The sequence below is a fragment of the Antrostomus carolinensis genome, unplaced genomic scaffold (assembly GCF_000700745.2).
Source record: "Antrostomus carolinensis isolate BGI_N321 unplaced genomic scaffold, ASM70074v2 scaffold29688, whole genome shotgun sequence".
NCBI classification, from domain to species: domain Eukaryota; kingdom Metazoa; phylum Chordata; class Aves; order Caprimulgiformes; family Caprimulgidae; genus Antrostomus; species Antrostomus carolinensis.
The window spans coordinates 18103-36616 of NW_010335468.1; the positions used below are offsets into that span (position 1 = coordinate 18103).

Here is an 18514-nt window from a genome sequence, read left to right on the forward strand (position 1 = left end):
GTAAATCTACTGTGTCTTTTTGAAAGCAAGGAAGATCAGACATGCACAGAATATTAAGCTATAGTTCCTTCATGAATGTTTGCAATGGCTTAATTATGCTTTTTTGTTCTCCATTTCTTTATCAACACTTAAGATTAAATTAGCTTTTTTAATGCTTGCTGCTAAATACAGAACTGATGTTTTTGTAATTATCTGTTACAGCCCATGAATCTCATTCCTGAGCAGTAGTATGTAGCCTAGAGTCCGTAGTTAACGCACATAGTTACCATTTTCCTTCTTGTGTGTTGCTTCATTTACCTACTTTGAGTTTCAGCCATATTTAAACATTAATTCAAGTTGGCAAGGTTATATCAAACAAAGCTCAGCAAAGAACAGCTGGCATTTCCATTGGAGACCACATTTATTTTATCCTCTTGCAGAAGATACACTTAACTACATGCTGTACTCCCTCATCTGTTTTGTCCTGTCGATTCCTCAAGTCTTTGACAACTGGAAATACATGTTTGGATAAATATTTGCAACTTACCTTACTAATAAAGCTACATGTAGTCATTTGAGAGAGATCTCTTACCAGTATTAAAGTAATTCCTTTCCTGGAATCCATAGCTTCCTAAAACATGAGGCTAAGTTGAAGAAAGCTTAAAACCATCTGGAGGCGACAATACCTGATGATGTAATTTTCCTGTCATTATGGACTGCTTTTTTCCAAGGAAGGAAAATGTACTTTGAGAATTCATCAGTGGAAATTCTGAAAGCAGTGTTGAAATAAAGCTGACATGTCTTTTGGTGAAACTAATAGCTATCTTGTATTTAGTTGGCAGTGCTGCTCCCTTTCATACCAAAGAATCTGCCAACAGAAAGTCCTTAACAAAGGGACAGCCATCTATGGGTTGCCTTAATCCTTTGGATTCAACTGCCCCAAAAGTGAAAAGAGGAAAAGAAAGAGAGATTGCAAAACTGAAACGCCCTACAGCACTTAAAAAGGTAAACATGTAAACCCTGGAGTGTCCTCACCCACACTCCTACTTAAAAAATAAAAACTGGTATTTTCTTACTTGAGGACTAGTGACCATGAGCATTGAGTAAGGGAGTCCTGAGCTTCTGCCTCTAGTTCCTCTTACACTGATGGTTCTGTCCTTTGGATCCAGGCGTGTAACATAACTTTTATACGCCCATGATTAGTTGAAGGTGACACAAATCTATCTCAGTACAGATTGCAAGGACCTTTTTCTACTGTAAGCACTAGGACGCACGGGAAAACTTACATAGTTTTTTCCATGTTGTTGAATCCCAGTTTGTAGTGCAACGTAGTGTGCTGACCTTAAATTTTCCTACTCTTTTTTTAGAGATGGGTATAGAACTTGAAGTAAAAATACAATTTTTAATTGAGTAAGTTTAGAAATAATTGGTTGTATATATCTGTATACATGCACACGTAAAGTAGGTATGTACACAGAAAATACAATATGTATGGAAATCGGAAGGTAAAATACAAAAACCTAGCTCAAAAAGAAAGTGTGAAAGCCTTTTAAAAAAAAAGTCTGAAAGTCACCTTTACTCATGCACCACACTTCTTGTCAGGATCACTTTATGATATGGGCAGTTAGAACCTGGTAAAAGTTGTGTTTGTACAAAGGTTGGCTTTGGCTAAGTTGCACTTTTTTAACTCCCTGACAATCTTTTTTATCTGACTTATCCATTATCTACTTGAGTTAGAGAAATTAACAGCTACCTCTTCAGAGATGTTTTCTAAACTCTCTGTCAAGGCTAATTTATCATAGTAATGCAAATATATTCATGGCTACTTATATTTGCACTTTCCTTTCTATAAAAGAAAGGATTCTACTTCCTGTTGTGGTGCTTCACAAAGATCACTAATATTCTTGCATAAGGTGTTTTTTACAGAGATGGGGATGAGGAATTGTTAATGAGTGAGTGTTACATATCAGAAGGAAGCTATGAAAGTACTTAAAATGCTGAAAGCACTATTTGTGTAGAAGTATGAGAGCACTGAGTATACTATCTGTAAATGATGGAATTAAATACTGTTTGTGATCAAAGAGGAAACAAATTATTTCAGGTTTTTCTATCTTGGCATGAGTAGAAATGTTCAAAACAACTTGGTTAACTTTATTTTGTGTTTTGTTCAGTCAAACGGACATTTTTCTTTACAGGTATCTCTATTCAGATGCTGATAGCTGTTGGTTTTGTTCCTAGATTATTTTGAAAGAGAGGGAAGAGAAGAAGGGCCGTTTATCAGCTGACCATAGTCTTTTGGGGTCTGACGAACAGAAAGAGGTTCATATAAACTTGACTGCTGATCAGTCTCAGGAGCTGGCCTCACAGGAAGGTTGGTCTCTCTCTGTTTCTCTAGTGCCCCTTCCCTCCTCCTCCAATTTTACTAATACTCTTATTTTAATGTTTTGTCTTTTTGTGCAACACAGTTTATTGATGTTATCTTTTAACTTTGTTAACATTATGAAATTCTAGAAGCTAGAACCCTCTTTTTCTAAAACGTCTGTCCCTCAGTAGTGGAGTGCTCAGTGCAGTCCGAGTTCCAAATACATAATCTCCATACATCTTTTAATTCATCTCTTGAGCAGGTGTTCCCAGCACATGTTAGAGCTGATTGTATTTTTGATAAGTGGACAAAATGTGACCTGTTGTCAGCCATGCCATGTTGATCACAATGCTTTTTAATGATGAGCATACTGAAAGCTTTCCAGATACAGAAGTTCCAAACTGTAAATAAGATTTTCCAGTTTGCTGAATACTCTTGTCAATCAACTTCAAAGTCTGGACTGTCAATTTGCAGCAACAGCTCTGAGCAACTGGGAAACTCCAGAGTATTTTCAGTGTCTTTAATGTGTGTGGGTTTTGGGGGTCGCAGGAGGTATCTGTCAAGATTCCGGATGTACTGCTTCAGAACTCTCCTTCTGAATTCACCTGACTGGAGCCGAGTGTGAAAATCTTAAATATCCTAGGAACAAGTTAGTTAAATATTATATATAAAAATAGTAAAGAATTATTGGAAGAAGTTGTAGCATTTAGGCAGCTTTTCCCTTCTGTTCTGTCCATTTCCCAAATTAAGCCTTGGATGTTTTTTAATGAATATTCAAATACTGCTTATTTACCTAACCCATGCTGAGTGTTGTATGTGTGCTTGTTTTGTTCCTGTCCCCCCCAGCCCCCTCAACTACCCACACAGGGGAGAATACTCTTTAGTGTTTTCAGACTGTAATTTGGAAAAAGTGAGGGTGAGATAGTGTGATGCTGTTTCTTTTATGTGAAAATGTCTTTGCATTTTATAATGCTTCAGAATTGTCTTTCAGAAACTGGACTAAGTATGCCTAGTGATACTTCACTTTCGCCAGCAAGTCAGAATTCTCCGTACTGCATGACCCCAGTGTCACAAGGTTCACCTGCTAGTTCTGGAATAGGTAGTCCGATGGCATCTTCTGCAATAACCAAAATCCACAGCAAGAGATTTAGAGAGTAAGAGTTTTGCATTATTAATATAAATTCAAGGCTTGCACTTCAGTTGCTTTCATCTTTTAAGCGTGGATAGGTTTAGTAGACTTAGCTCCTTACAAGGAGCTTAATGAACATAAGCTGCCCTTTCACCAGGGGAAGTTAATGCAGGTATTTTTTTTTTGCCATAGATGGATTGCTGTGTATATGTGTATGTATATCCATGCATAAATGTATATATATTGTGCATGTACACGCACGCACTTTGGATTTTCTTTTGTTGCTGCAACAAATAAGCTAGATTATTATCTAAAAAATTGATTTTTTTTTTAAGGGAGGGCTACTTAGACTTTGGATGGGAAAGAAGGAATACTTACATACGCTTAAAATACTGTAATAGTCACTCTTAATACCTTACTGCTTTTTTATTAGTGTATTATTATAGAGTACCAAATTAAGGAAAAGAATAGCTGGTTGTGGCACCTATTGCAGTATTTCTTTATATTTTTTAATATTCTTTTTGACTGACTTCTCGAGGGTAAGGGATGTTACTGGTAACAGAAATGACTTCAGGATGTATTTCTAACTTACAGTATACAGTCTGATTTCTAAATCCTTTTTATAACTCTTAACAGTTTAATAACTGTTCTGAGGAACTAAAATTATTTTTATTTGGTAAAAGAAAATGCTCAGTGAAATAGCATTTATTATGTGCTATGCTAATATTTGATGTTTTTTGAATTGACAGATACTGTAACCAAGTTCTAAGTAAAGAAATAGATGAATGTGTGACCCTCTTACTGCAAGAGCTTGTCAGCTTCCAGGAACGGATTTATCAAAAGGATCCCATGAGAGCTAAAGCAAGAAGACGACTTGTTATGGGATTGCGCGAGGTTACTAAGCATATGAAACTAAACAAGATTAAGTGTGTAATCATATCTCCCAACTGCGAAAAAATCCAGTCAAAAGGTATAAATGGTAAAACAAGTGGTGCACTTAACTGTTTACAGGTTTTTTTTGTGCTGATTAGCAAGGGTAGAAGCATTTTTTTAGTTACTATGAATGATATAACACCTTCCAGAATCCATTGTGCAACTGCCACTCCACATTCATTCTTTTCTGCTCCATTCTGGAAGAAACTTGTTCATAAGGGGTGAATAGCTTAAAGAAAAATAGATGTTATAATACATACAGTAGACATCAGCTTTATTCCATTCAGTCTTTGATACATCTAGAGTACTGAGCTTTGGGTGCTCTTAAAGAGGATTCCTTAAGAGGAGTAAGAATTGGTTAGTTAGCCAACCAACACATTTTGCCACAACCAGAAATGTAAACAGAGGCTTCCTAAGATATGATAACAGCAAAGCTCTGCTCAAGAAAAGAGCTGTGAAAAATTTTGGTTTAATGTGTGTGCAGGAGTAATAGAGAATACAGAATATGATCTGTACTCACTCGCTATACTTGAAATGTGCAGCTTGTTATCCTGTAGAACATAGTAGCTGGTGATGGTATGTATTGAAGTTTTACTAACGTAATTACAGTTAAAATGGGATAGAGAGTTGTATCTTGCCATAGTATGACTTTAACTGACTAGATATCTATTTAAAATTGCTTTCTTCAAGGTGGACTAGATGAGGCTCTATACAATGTAATAGCCATGGCACGGGAACAAGAAATTCCTTTTGTCTTTGCTCTTGGACGTAAAGCTCTTGGCCGTTGTGTGAACAAGCTGGTTCCTGTTAGTGTAGTGGGTATCTTCAACTACTCGGGTGCTGAGGTGAGTAATTCCATTCACATAAACATCTGGAGTAAACAGCCTTGTAGTTAAGAATTGATTGTAGTGAATCCTTGTAGTTTATAATTGATTTGACATGGAGACCACACTTAAATAATACACATTTGATAATAGCCTTGACTTGATCTATGTTAGAGCATGTTTTTCTTTGAAATTCAGTGTTTACAGAACTGAGAGATTATGTTGAAACACTTTGGTCCCAACTTCTCTGTAGCTTTCAAATAGACTTAAATGCCATCTGAAATTCTCTGGAAGGCTTAAGATTGTAAGAACAACAGTATATTTAAGTACATCTCCTCAAAGCTGCGTAAACATGGAGTGGTGTTTTTATTTTTATTTAATACAGAGAACAACTAATTTTTGGTTGATGTAACGGTACTTAGTGTTAATAAGCGTAAAGCTGATTATGTAGTATACCTTTGACTAAAAGGAGTAATTTAAAGTGAAAATTATTAGTAAGAACTACTGATTATAAAAACTGCCTTCGTGCTTAGGACCTATTTAATAAGCTGGTATCACTGACTGAAGAGGCCAGAAAAGCCTACAGAGATATGGTTGCTGCAATGGAACAGGAACAGGCAGAAGAAGCCTTGAAGAATGTCAAGAAGGCACCGCATCACATGGGCCATTCTCGTAACCCCTCTGCAGCAAGTGCTATCTCGTTCTGTAGTGTTATTTCTGAACCCATATCTGAAGTGAATGAGAAAGAATATGGTAAGTGCGTTAAAACTTCTTTAACTAGAAGCTGGAATTTTCCAAATGCTGCTTCTTGCTAAATGTAGCTAAAAATACAATATTTCTTCATAATTTACAGTATTCTGCAATTTTCAGGGGTAAGAGAAAATTTTTATATGTCAATTTTTTTCCCCTGAGCTATATAGAAAATAATTTCTAATCCTCAGAAGTGTTTCAGTTACCTAACTCACATCAGTGGAGATGGCTTATCCAGTTTTATTGAACCGGTATAGAACTGGTACCAAACACAGAATCGATTATATGATTGAGGAAGAACTAGTGACAGAGGGTAGGAACTAAATTATTGAGGTCTCTGAAGATAGGACATGTAGCTTAAATTTTGAAACTTGAGATTACAGTGAATGATTATAGTGTGAGCAAAAGGCAGATTTATTTATCTAGTTGCTTAAGCCCAGATGACAGAGGGGATAAAAGGGAGAATGCTTGTTTGAAGTCAAGAGATTTCTCTTTTTTTATTCTTAACAGTGAATTAAATAGGACACTAGCTCTCAAACTTATTTAATCTGTTAAATCTTTTTCAAAACAATCCTCAAGCAAATTACTTAATACTGTGGCAATTTTCTGCTTTTCATTTATATTTGAGAGTAACCCCTTTAACTCCACTCACTGTTCCATTTGGTGCTTCCACAGTTTACACAGGAAACTAAGCACACAAACTTTCTACTTTGTAATGTCTGGTTTAGGATACTGTGAAAACCCAAAGTTATTTACAGCTCTTTCTCTTATCTCTCCCTTTCCCTTCTTCCCTCTTTTTTTGATAGAAAACTTTCTAACATAGAATAATGTTAAAATTACTAGCTCCTGTTGCTATTTAAACAATTCTGGGATGTTCAGGAGAAATATTTTTATATAGAAAGAATTAATGTTTTTTTTACTTAAACTTTTTTGAAATTTGTAGAAACAAACTGGAGAAATATGGTGGAAACATCTGATGGGTTAGAAACCTCTGAAAATGAGAAAGAATCCTCCTGTAAGACTGCAGTACCCGAAAAAGCTGGTAATGGCCAAATTGAAAAAGCCACTCTTAATAAACCACCTCTGGCTACAACTGGCACTACCTCAACAACAAATCATGGAAAATCCACATCAGGAGACAAAGATGAGGTGAAACCAGATGACAATCTGGAATGGGCCTCACAGCAGAGTACAGAAACAGGATCACTGGATGGCAGCTGCCGAGATCTTTTGAATTCCTCCATGACCAGTACCACCAGTACTCTTGTACCAGGAATGCTAGAAGAGGAGGAGGAGGAGGAAGAAGATGATGATGAGGATTATGCCCATGAACCAATTTCTGTAGAGGTTCAGCTTAATAGCAGAATTGAATCTTGGGTTTCAGAGACCCAGAGAACTATGGAGACTCTTCAGCTTGGGAAGACCCTTAGTGGTGCCGAAGAAGACAACGCAGAACAAAGTGAAGAGGAAGAAATAGAGACTTCTGAGCAGGCTGATCCAGTCACTGATGGTGAGGAATGGACAAATGATAAGCACGCAAGTAACACTCAACATAAACCCACCATCTGCAGTTCTTTGAATAAAGAACACACAGATTCCATCTATATGCCGTAAAAATAAGCAGGAACTCAGGAAGTTTTTAGAAATTATATTAAAACTAACTGTTGTAAAGGTTGCAACCATTATTTCGTATGCTTCATCTCAACATTTTGCACTGTTAAACATTTGTGTATTTAATTCACAACAATATTTTTGTAGCTGTCTGTTACTTGTTTGATTTAAAAACTAGCTTAGCTTTTAATCAGTATCTATTTCCCGGAATAGGAACTGTGTGGAATATTTGTCAGTAGGTATTCACTTGATCTTTTGTAAAAGGAAACATCTTGTAATTGACCAGTTTTAAGCAAAATTCTTTTAAGATGTGACTGCTTAGCTCATTTTCAAACATATAACCTACATTAAGACTGACCCATTACCAACTCTTTACATTGGTGTTATGCCAGGCATGTCAGTGTATTTGGCCATGATTTTCTAGTTCTACCTAGAAACAATAAAATTTTGGTTCACTTTAAAGGAAAGCTAGAAAGCCCCATTTGCAGTCTTAATGAAAAGTAAATAGTAGAGAAATCTGTGTGATTCTTACGCTAAGATAGATGCAGCTTTTTAGGTGGTCTTGGTGAATGCATCATTAAAAAGCTGCTGATAGTTGAGATGGTTACAATAAACTACAACAACTTCGATTCCAGAAAATCTTTAAACCAGAGGGATAAAATTAATGTTTTGGGGTTTGTTTGGTTTTGGGGGTTTTTTGTTTGTTTGTTTGTTTTTTTTTACGAGGTGGAAATACTGCATTTAAAAAACAAGAAAGTAAACAAAAATTCCCCTTGCTCTCCACCGTTGCTGCCTGCCAAATCACACTGAGTCATTAACCATAATCCCTATCCAGGGCTTTTAGTAAACTGATGACTTCCTCTTTCTCCTGTCACTTACCTCAGGAATGCTGTTTTGCATATTGTCATATACCTAACATTGCAGAAAGCAAGAATTAACAGTATGTGGGAATGATATGGTTGTTCGTGTGCATATGCATGCCTTGATCCTGGCCACCCTTGTGTTGAGTTTAGAATGTATCTTAACAATTCTTACTCAAAATGTGACCTCTTTTTGTCTGTTCTCACAACTGTAGCAGCTCTAGGAGTTGACCTCTAGAGTAGAAAAGGAAGTAGCTATTCCAGGAAAGGAGGAAGTGCCCTGGAGAATGGGGAGGTATTTCAGTGGTTCAGAGGTAAAAGAAAGAAAAATAAGCCCTCCCTGAAACACACACATTGCTAGAGAATTCTTCCATGTTTTGTTCTGAATATTGAAGCAAAATCCATTAACTGATGACAAAATAATTTACAGATTGAAGCTGGAGTATGTGTCTAAACCTTGGATGTAAGGAGTCTGTTTTCCATCTTTGTCTTATATTGGCAAGGGCTGTGCTGAAACTGCCAGCAGTAGGAGCTTCACAACAAGAGCAGCCAAAGAGTAATTCACATGAGTAACACTTTTATAGCAAGCGTATGTTTGTTTTAATTCCACTTCATTTTTCTTGATCACTTGTATCAAAATGTATAAAAAGCCTCTGGGTAGGCTGAAAAACCCAAGAAATGGATAGCTTAGGTATTTAGTCCACACTTAATATGGGACCAATGCTTATAGTACTAGTGATGCTGGCATTTTAAGTTGCACTGGGGAAAATAAGACTCCAGGTTTAGAAACTATCTACCCCTGGGTTTTTTGGATGCTAATGAAAATAATAGAACCTGTGTGTATTATGTAAATAATGCTTTGATAGGTGTAGGCATAGCAAATGCTATGTAGATAAGCAGTATAGAGAGCTGCTAGGACAACTGGCTGTCATGTTCTTAGTTCCTTAATGTAATCTTCCTAGATGTTAGAACAGGCATTTTATAGGAGAACAAAAGACTAAGGAATGATGCCTCCTGAATGTTAAACCTTTTGCTGTACGTATGGCAGATTTCTACTGTCTGTATGTTTTGAAAGAGCTTTTGCTTTAGGAAATGATAGGTGTTTGAACTGCTGACAAGCAAAACTCGCCCTTGGATGTGTAAGCACATGTCTTGACGCCAGCTGACATCAGTGCATACACTGAGGGCAAAACTTCACCAGAACATCAGAAAACAAAGGTGTGTTCAGTTTTTCCTTTTGCTTTTTCAGTGCCAGTGATTCAAATAACTTTTGATCTTGAAGTATTAACATCAAAGGCGCATCTTTTTATATGTCTTTTTCTGAACTTGGACTGTCATTTTAAAATTTTCTGACATTTATATCAAAGAAGTCTTGTAATATTTAGCCCACTATTTAACTGCAGTTTTGCTACAGGTTTAATAGAGTTCTTGAAGGTGATATAGCACTTCTAATATCTCTCAATTTGCCAGCAAATAAGGAACTACTCTCTTTTTAAAATGTGGCAGGTCACTCTTAGAGGAGCAAACGGAAACCGAGTAAAGAAAAACTGGTTTTAGTGCTTCCTTTTTGATAAGCTGGGAATGAGCAATAACTGTGAGAATGAAATTGCAGTTCCTTTGGGAGTGATCTGTTTGCATCTAAATTGGGGAAGTTCCTTGCCACTTGGAGCACTTGAGGAGAGTATCTCACTGTGGTAATTTTGATTCTATAATCACCAGAATTTAAAAGGAAAGCATACAAATGTTTTACAATACCATGATTCTTTTTTTTTTTTAAAGTAGCTGAATTTCTATTTCAGTATAAAAGTATGCTGTTTGTTATACAGGTTGTTACTGTCCCCAAGAAAAGATGTTTCTGTAGTTATAGATGTATAGATATTTTTGTTGTGAAAATGATTATTCAGAAAAATATACTTTTCTTAAGACATTCTTTATAGAAATGATTTCACCACTTAATTTATCTGGTAAAATCAAAAATAATGTATCTGTGGTAGGGGTAGGGATCTTTAAAAGTGATAGAGGTGGCTATGTATACAACCTATTTATATAAATACTTTAAGTATCTCTGTCAAAATGGTAATAAAACATGGATTAGAAATATGTAAAAGGAGAAAATTCTGAAGAGCTTTTGTCCTTAGTTGGACCAAGTGAAAATGTCTGAGTAAGGTTAAGGACCTGATCCTGCTATCACACGCTTGAGAGCATTACTTCCACTGGCTTAAATTGGTGGCCTGTTTATCTGCTTCAGTTGTGTGCAGGTAGTTGTAGGATTGGAGCTAAACAGTGACAGAGGGTATTGACCTGTGTTTTAAAAATTCATTATAGATGATGTTCAGTAATGCACTTGTTGGTGTTTTTCTGGTAAAGATAAGAGGTGTCTTTATGCTCATTTGGGTTGGTGGGAGCTTACACAATGTGATTCTGTCCGGTTCTTTAACACAAGCTTAAATTTTAATAATGTTACTTTAAATAAGTATGTAAAAAAGTATTATTGTTTGATAAGCTGCTGTTTGCTGAAACTGTCATTAAGTATTTCCTGTGAAGTTGTGCCAACTAATTAAACTATCGAGTTTATTTCAGTGTTAGCCATTTAAAAATTAGACGTGACAATTCGTTAACGAAACAAAAACCAGCAGAAGCAAGCCATAGAAACAAGTCACGTGGGTTTTCCACCCACCCTGCCGCACACAAGGAAACCTGAGAATGTCTGACCAGAAACTTCCATGCCAATGAATGGTAACACTGAAAGTAGAAACCCAGTTGGTACAGCCCACTTTCTAAATGTTCATGAATAGTTCATATATTTTACTTTTAGATTCTAATAAGGAAAACTGTTTAATGTCTTAAAATTTATAGTAATATTTAGGTTAAAGGAGTAGAAAAATCAATATTAAATACAATATGAAGGGGTTTGTTCCATTTCTTTTTTGCTGTATGAAGGATAATTGTTCTGTCTACCGTACTTTTTGGAGTAATAACAGCTTTTTTGCACTATGTAAATACTAGTGGGGGTTCTTCCATAACTAATAAAAATGATTGTAGAAATTTTCGGCTTTATTGCAGTAATATGTTTGTTCACAACTACTTTATTATGAGTTTGTGTTTACAAATGCTGTCCTGGCACCGCAGGAGATAGAAAAGGTCTGTGTCATGCCGTACTTGGCCACAGGGTGGAGAAGCCCTGTGGTGGCTCCTCGCCTCTGGCTGGTGATACCATGGGCCCCAGCTCAGGGGTCTCGGCCAGCACAGGGAGCTGAGCCCCTCCAGTCACCCAGACTGAATGGTCACCGGCAGAGAGCCTGACGAGAGAACCAGAATTAGCTGAGGACTTTTCACATTATGGAGTCCAGGTCCCTGTTGTCACACACCATCTCAATGATGACCAGAAAACTATTATATAGAAAAATCTACCATTCTTCAGAGACCATGAGACCGCGCTAGGTCCAGAATGTTGAGTTGGAAATAACATTTACTTAAGAGTAAATGAGTAACACTAACCACAGGCACCTCCAAAAACTAGGATTTCTTGCATGCTGCTAATGTATGAGGATTGAAGTTGACCTGCCTTTATTGTTATACTGCTGTATAAAGTCACCTTTGGAAAATAACATGAAGTTCTCAGCATGTTGTCCCCTGTTTTCCAGTGACTCACTGGTAACTGCTCACGCTTCCGTGGCTCTATTAAGTGTCATTAACTGGTTTTGCATCTCCTACGTGTGAGAATATTTGTAGCAATTAAAAAAGGATACAGCTTCATCCTGTAATTTTGAATTTTCTATTTATGTACCTTAACTTCATGTTTCAATTCTGCTATTGCAGTTGTCTTCTGTTGAAAGTGCTTCTGTTATAAACCTTACTTTGTAAGTGTTACAACTTGCTGACAAAATTACTCCTCACATTAGGGTTTTGCCTGCGTCTCTTGAACCTGATAACGAATTTTGTACAGTACACAAAAGCAGGTAGCACTGTGTGACTTGTGCTTTGGAAGTGATGAGCAAATTAATTGCCCCAAAGCCTTACAAACTAGATTTTCATCTCCATTTCTTCACCATTTAAAAATTGCTAACCATTTTATAGTTCCCTTGAGGAAAGTTCTTTGCCTCTATTGAGAATTTTTTAAATAACACTGTAGGTGGTACTTGGTGTTTTGCATTGCTGCACACACCCAAGAACAACTACGAGAAAAAAATTCCTCCTGCCACTGCTACAGTGAAGTTCCTACAAGCAGCACGAGCACGGCCTGTGCTCCCAGAGCAGCCTGAGCTCCCAGATAGTGGGTTTGTACGGGCAAGGCTGGGAGTTTATGAATCTGCAGGTCCATATTGCGTGGAAACACTCCAGTCAGTCTCATTGCACTATTTATGCAACAAAAATTGCTCCTTGGATTTCCTTTCAGATTTTTATGATCACTGTGTAAAAGGCAGCTTGGTTTTGGTTGGGTTTTTTTTTTTTTAATAGGTGTTTTTTTAAAAAAAAAAAGCTTTTATTTAATACTGCTTTAAAAAAAAACCAAACAAGACAAACCATAAAGGAGATGATGCAACTGAACCCTTGTTTACCTCTTGGTCTTTTATGAGTTAGCAAACAGTACAAAATACAGGGAAACCTAAGCTGGGACGTAGTTTTTGGTACACTTGTAGCTGTTAAATGGCAGTTTTCCGCTGACGCTTGGTGCGCGCTCTCTCGCGAGGCGGATGTGTGTGGGTGTCCATCTGGATGCCATCTACACCGCCCAGCTCTCTCTGTGTTGTTTTCCAAGGATAGTACTTTAATGAGTAAAGAGGAATTTAGTAATCACGTAACGCTGATAACAGACATGCTCTTATATAAAGGGAAATGGGAGAGGGGGCACGGAGTAAATTGCATTTCCTACAGTTATCTGTGTGGCAGCTCTTGTTTGTGCTCGGGTTCCCCTGGAGACTGTGGAGGCTGCGGTAGCACCACGCACACAGGCACTGAGTGGTTCAGGCTGTATTTATAGGGAAAGCTGACGTGTGCCCATGCTGAATTTAAAACAGCTTTGTGCTTCTATAAGGCTTTGTGCCTATATAGTAGGTTCTTCATTTCTTGCAGCATTATAAAGCAACAATAAATATTGTCACTTTAAACTTGTGGGGGTTTTGTACATTTAAAAAAAAAAAAATTGCAGTAAAAGTACTCCTCTTGGGTGGTGTCTTTCAGGAAAAAAATGCTAAACAAGTTCCTTGGAGCATTAAACCTTATAATGCATTTCAGGCAAGGGAAGGGCACATTTTCAGGTGGATTCTGCCCCGAGAGTATTATTTCAAACTCCTGGGGATTTTCCAGCTGAAGTTGAGAAGGTAAGTCCCCGTTCTGCCACTGACTGTCTTGAGGAGTAGGTGAGCACTGGAGAGGCAGGGATGTTTGGCAAAAAAGCCGTGGGTAGCAAGAACAGGAACAAGCTCTTGCAAAACCTTCCTTAGGGAGCAATGTTGATTGTAGAGGAAGAGAAGAAATTAACAAAAATAAAGCAATCAAATGTCCTGATGTCAGTTCCTTTCTGATTTCCTCCAGCCAAGTTAAAGGCAACCATCTAAGGATGGAAGCAGGAGGTGCTGAGTGAGGGTACGTCCTTCAGTGTTTACTTGGATCTCCTCTGCACAGCTGAGGAGCCCCTGGAAGAAGTTCAACTGTGTTGCAGGATTTATTATTTTCAAATATGTGCAAGTGGATTGCCCTACAAAAATACAGCTTTAAGCTGAACTGCAGGAATGGATGTTCCCTGCCAGCTACCGTGTGGATACCAGGCCCTATGTTGCCACTAAAGCATGACAGCTTGCAACTTCCTTTTGAGCTGACTGTAGTTTTGTGGTGATATTGCTGAAACTTGTTTCATGTGGTGGGTAATTCTGCAGAGATGAAGCTTTAGGCTATTTGAGGCTGAAATTTGTCTTTATATCCCTCCTGCTGCGGGGCTGTGCTCACAGCCAGAGCCAGGCACTAGATGCTTAATCTGCTGTTGCTTTCAGCACTGTGTGGGACAACAGACATCAGATGATGCTGGTTTTTGCTTGTGGCCACTCATCCTCCTTGCAAGCAGTGCTGAGGCAGGCCAGTGAGTGCTGCTGCACGTATCTTTGGGCTCTTGGGATGCAGATCTCCTTTCAGAAAGCAGCAGTTAGGGCAGTATGTTGTTTTCTGATGGCTTGCAGTGTCACTGACTGTAGCCCCGATGTGTTCGGTCTGTCCCTGTCAAGCCTGCAGAGGCTGCTGGCATCACCCCCCCTCGCAGAAAGGACAGCTGTGGCACAGGTCCCCCACACTCTGCTCTCCTCTGATGTTCAGCTCTCACTTCCTTACAAGTGCTGTTGATACCCTGGGGCACTGGGATTTGTCTTTGATGCTGCTTTCACTCAGAGCTGCAAGGACTGGCTTTGTGCTGGCTGTTGAGCAACCTTTGGGCTCCTTGCACAGGAGTCTCCAGCTCATTGCTCTTCCCTTGTGCTAGGGGGCTGTCCTGGTGGAAAAGGTGAAGCCCAGCAGCGTTTGAAGGAGGAGGTGGTGGTGTTGCCAGGCAAAGAGGAGGTGAAAAGGAAGTACATCCAGCTAAGCCCTGTTGTACCCTGTGTGGGGTCTTACCACTTACATGCTCAGCTGCCAGGATGTGCCCTTCACCCCCGTGGAGCAGCCCTGCCTTCTGCTGTCTTACCCCACCACGGTTCTGCTGCCTTTTAGCTGCTGTTTTGGACAAAGCAACATTTCTGTGAATGGTTAAACTGGGCTGAGCAAAACACAGCGTGGTGTCTGAGAAGGAAAATTGCAATTTGTCTATAAATCACCCTAGGACATGTTTTCTGGGATTAGCGCTGTTGGATCCTTCAGAGCTAGAACAGAAGAGCAGTGGTAGTTTAATCGCTGATTTTTGTATCCAGGGACATGGTAGCAGCTGTGCCTCTGTCCTCCTCAAACCCATTAGCTCAACTCTCTGTCTTCAACCCTGCAAACCCCCTCTGACTCTCCTGTAAAGTAGGAGGTGGGCTGCAGTTGTGAAATACGCCTGGTTTTAACTCATTCAGAACAAGGAAAAGGTATCCACAGGAGATAAAACAGTAGCAGTGATTCTGTGTGTGGGAAAATAAATTTCTCTCAATTGAAATGAAACAGTGGCTGTGCAGAAGTTTTGCTAGTGTAAGTGAGAGTGCTCCAGGGCTTCCCAAAGGTACCTGCCACAGCGTTGCTGGTTACAGGGTTTCCTGCCATTCCGTAACACTTTGCTGGTTTCTGCCAGTGTCAGCCAGGCATGTCAATGAGGAAGGCAGGCAGATCAGCTCGGTGCACTTTAGCATGAATTAACTCTGCTGTTGCTATTTATACAGGAACAAAAAAATCCCCCATTTACTCTGTGTTCTAACAGAAATGCTGAGCTCTGTCGTGCTGGTCACAAGAGGCACATCACAGCTTCCTCTGGGCTCCTGCCACTGCGTTTCGGGTGTGCTCTGCAGGCGGGCAACAGCTTCTCTCCCCACGCTGCCCACACATACTCCCTGTGCAAGACTGCTGAGCTGGCTGCTCTCTTCTAAACTGGTCCCCAGTTTGCCTTGAGCTCTCCTGTCACCTATGAGCACCATGTGTGCATGTCCCAGTAACTGCCTTCCCTGGCCCCTGTGCTGCAAGGGGAGGGCAGTGCAGCATTAGCTGCCTGCTAGAGTTGTGATCCCCAGATCTGAAATGGTGTCAGACCCAAGGGTTCTCCTGGGGCTCCGGGCTGGCACTGCTCCTTCCTGCTGCAGAGGCTCCCTGTGGTGACACCGGGGATGTTGCTGCTGCTAGCTCACCTCCTTCTCTGCAGCTCTTTCAGAGGGGTGTTAGAGTGGCTGTAGCAGGTTAACTGCTTGCTCCTCTTCCTGTGTAATGGTGCTGCCCCATCAATGTGGTTACACCTGCCAACACTCCTGTTTCCTGTGGCAATACATGCCTGCAGGCTGCTCACATCAGTTTTCCATCCATATTTGAGGCAGAGAGACTGTTTGGAGCTGTAAAGAGGGTGTGATGGAGGGTTTGGGTGTGATGGGGGTGGTAATGTAGCAACTAAGAGAGGTTTCGGTTGGTAACAGTGCACCAGAAGGGCACTCCCATGTAGCCTGGGAGCACAGGCACGGTGCAGCCCTTCTGCAGCACGCACCATCCCGTGCCAGCAGCCATGCGAGGGGCAAAATGACTTTTCCCTGTGTCCTATCTGGGCAGCAGTGAGCAGGTGGGCAGTGAGCTAGGGCAGCTCCCCAGGCCCTGAGCACTGTGGGCAACTGGGAACTTGAGCTGTGAGCAAGAAACACAGGCTCCTTTTAGGTGGTACACAAGGCTGTAGGCTCAATTTCACCAGTGCTTAAAGGAGCTTTGTTCCCTGTGCTGGTTAGAGGCTGATTTCCCAGTATCTCAAACAGAAATCTTGTTTTTAGCTTTGAGAAAAGCTTTTTAATTTACAAAGGCATGGCATTTTTCTTTTCCCTCCTCCCCCTCCTTGTAATGGCTACTATTCCTTGGACAATGCCGCTCTTTGCTGGGTTCTGCTCTAGAGCTTGTGTTTCTTGATTGCTGCTGAAAACAGAGCTTGTCATAATTGCATTTTTCTCTGGAACTTGCTGTAAAACACCAGCTATTCTTCACCTCCCACACTGTAATCGCACTCACTGGTGCCTGAGAGCCAAGAAGTGCTGGTTCATGTACCAGCCCCCCTCACCTCTCTGGGGAAGCCCCCCACAGTCCCCCTGGCACCTGGGGAGGGTGACAATGCTTTGGCCATGGGGCAGCAGGGGCTGCTGCCTTGCAGGGCTCAAGACGCAGCTCTTGGGTGGTGAGTGAAGGGCAGGCTGTTGCATTATTGTTTCTTTTTCTTGAAAATGTCCCCTTTCACCACACAGGTTTTAAGCTAGTCCTGTTAACCCTCTGTTAGCTGCAGGAAGACACAATGGGCATTGCATCTTCTGCAAGGCCAGCAGGGACCCTGCCTACCCCTTTTCTCACTCATGCAGGAAAGGAAAGCTCAAATTGCCTCCTGAGGAAAGAGCAGCTGGCAGGAGGGCTCAGGGGATGAGGACCAGCACAGGCCAGAGGCAGCCCATGGCCATGAACTAGCAGTCCCTACCACAGCCAAGGCGTGAGGGAGTGTCCTGGTCACCAAGCCACCTTTTCCTGGTGCTGTCATCTACACTGAGGTGCTGCTGTAAGGCAGGAAGACCCTTGCTGTGTGCTCAGAGAAAGGTAGGAAGGTCGGTAAGGCTGATCTTGCAGGAATTCGCTTTGTCTGGTTGCATGTTTTTCATGGCAGTAAAAAGGGAAATCTAGGAGGTGCCCCAAGACAGGAGCCTGTGGCATCAGCACCTCCTTGAACACTGGTCCTTGTTGTCCCCTCTATCATGAGCACAGCTTCCTCCCCCTCCAGTTCCTCCTCACCAGCACGGGCACCGTGGCCTCTCTATCCCTCCCAGTGGATTCTTCCAGCCATGTTGATGTGTTCCAGTGTGATATTGAAATGAAAGAGTTAAAGAAAAATGTTCATGCTAAGAGCATTTCTGTGCTTTATGTACAATCAATAGTGCTGCTAATCACTTCTGAACATTTTCTCTCCTTTTGTGCTCAAAGACATCATTAAAGCTTCATGAGAAATTATTCACTCTTTGTAACTTGTGGCTGGTCCAGGTTTTGCCTTTGGGTTTGATTTTGTGAGCAGTCTGAGCCATCCTCCCTCAAAAGGGCTGGTTCAAAAGCAGCCGCTTCCTCTTTGGGCCACGTTTCACCCACAGAGTCTGGACTGGGGGTTTTCCCTTCTTTACTGTGGTAACTATTGCAACTTTTAGGATTAACATCAGCTTTCATACAAGAGAAAACAAGTGCAATGGCTGTGTTGAGCTCTGCCTGTCTCTCCAGCTCTCTGCCCATGATTTTCTCCTCCTGTCCCAGGCAGGGCAGTGGGCAGCACGGCCTCTCCTCATCCACCAGCAGCTCATTTTCAGCACTGAGCGCCCGGAGGGAAGGAGGCAGCATGAGGGAGGTGAACTCGCTATTGATAAGCCAGCGAGAAGAAAGACCTCAGCTAAGGGGGGAGCCG

The 18514-nt window shown here is 40.6% G+C and overlaps 1 protein-coding gene across 1 annotated transcript in view; it reads left to right on the forward strand.

Moving 5' to 3' along the window:
- SECISBP2L (SECIS binding protein 2 like) overlaps positions 1–7983 on the forward strand; it is a gene marked incomplete at its 5' end in the record, with an annotated part of 16040 nt that extends 8057 nt beyond the window's left edge. The window contains 7 exon segments of the mRNA XM_029086629.1: positions 815–984; positions 2218–2350; positions 3333–3495; positions 4220–4440; positions 5094–5248; positions 5761–5980; positions 6921–7983. Of these exon segments, the coding sequence (XP_028942462.1) occupies positions 815–984; positions 2218–2350; positions 3333–3495; positions 4220–4440; positions 5094–5248; positions 5761–5980; positions 6921–7591 (1733 nt within the window).
- Between the last annotated feature and the right edge of the window lie 10531 nt (positions 7984–18514).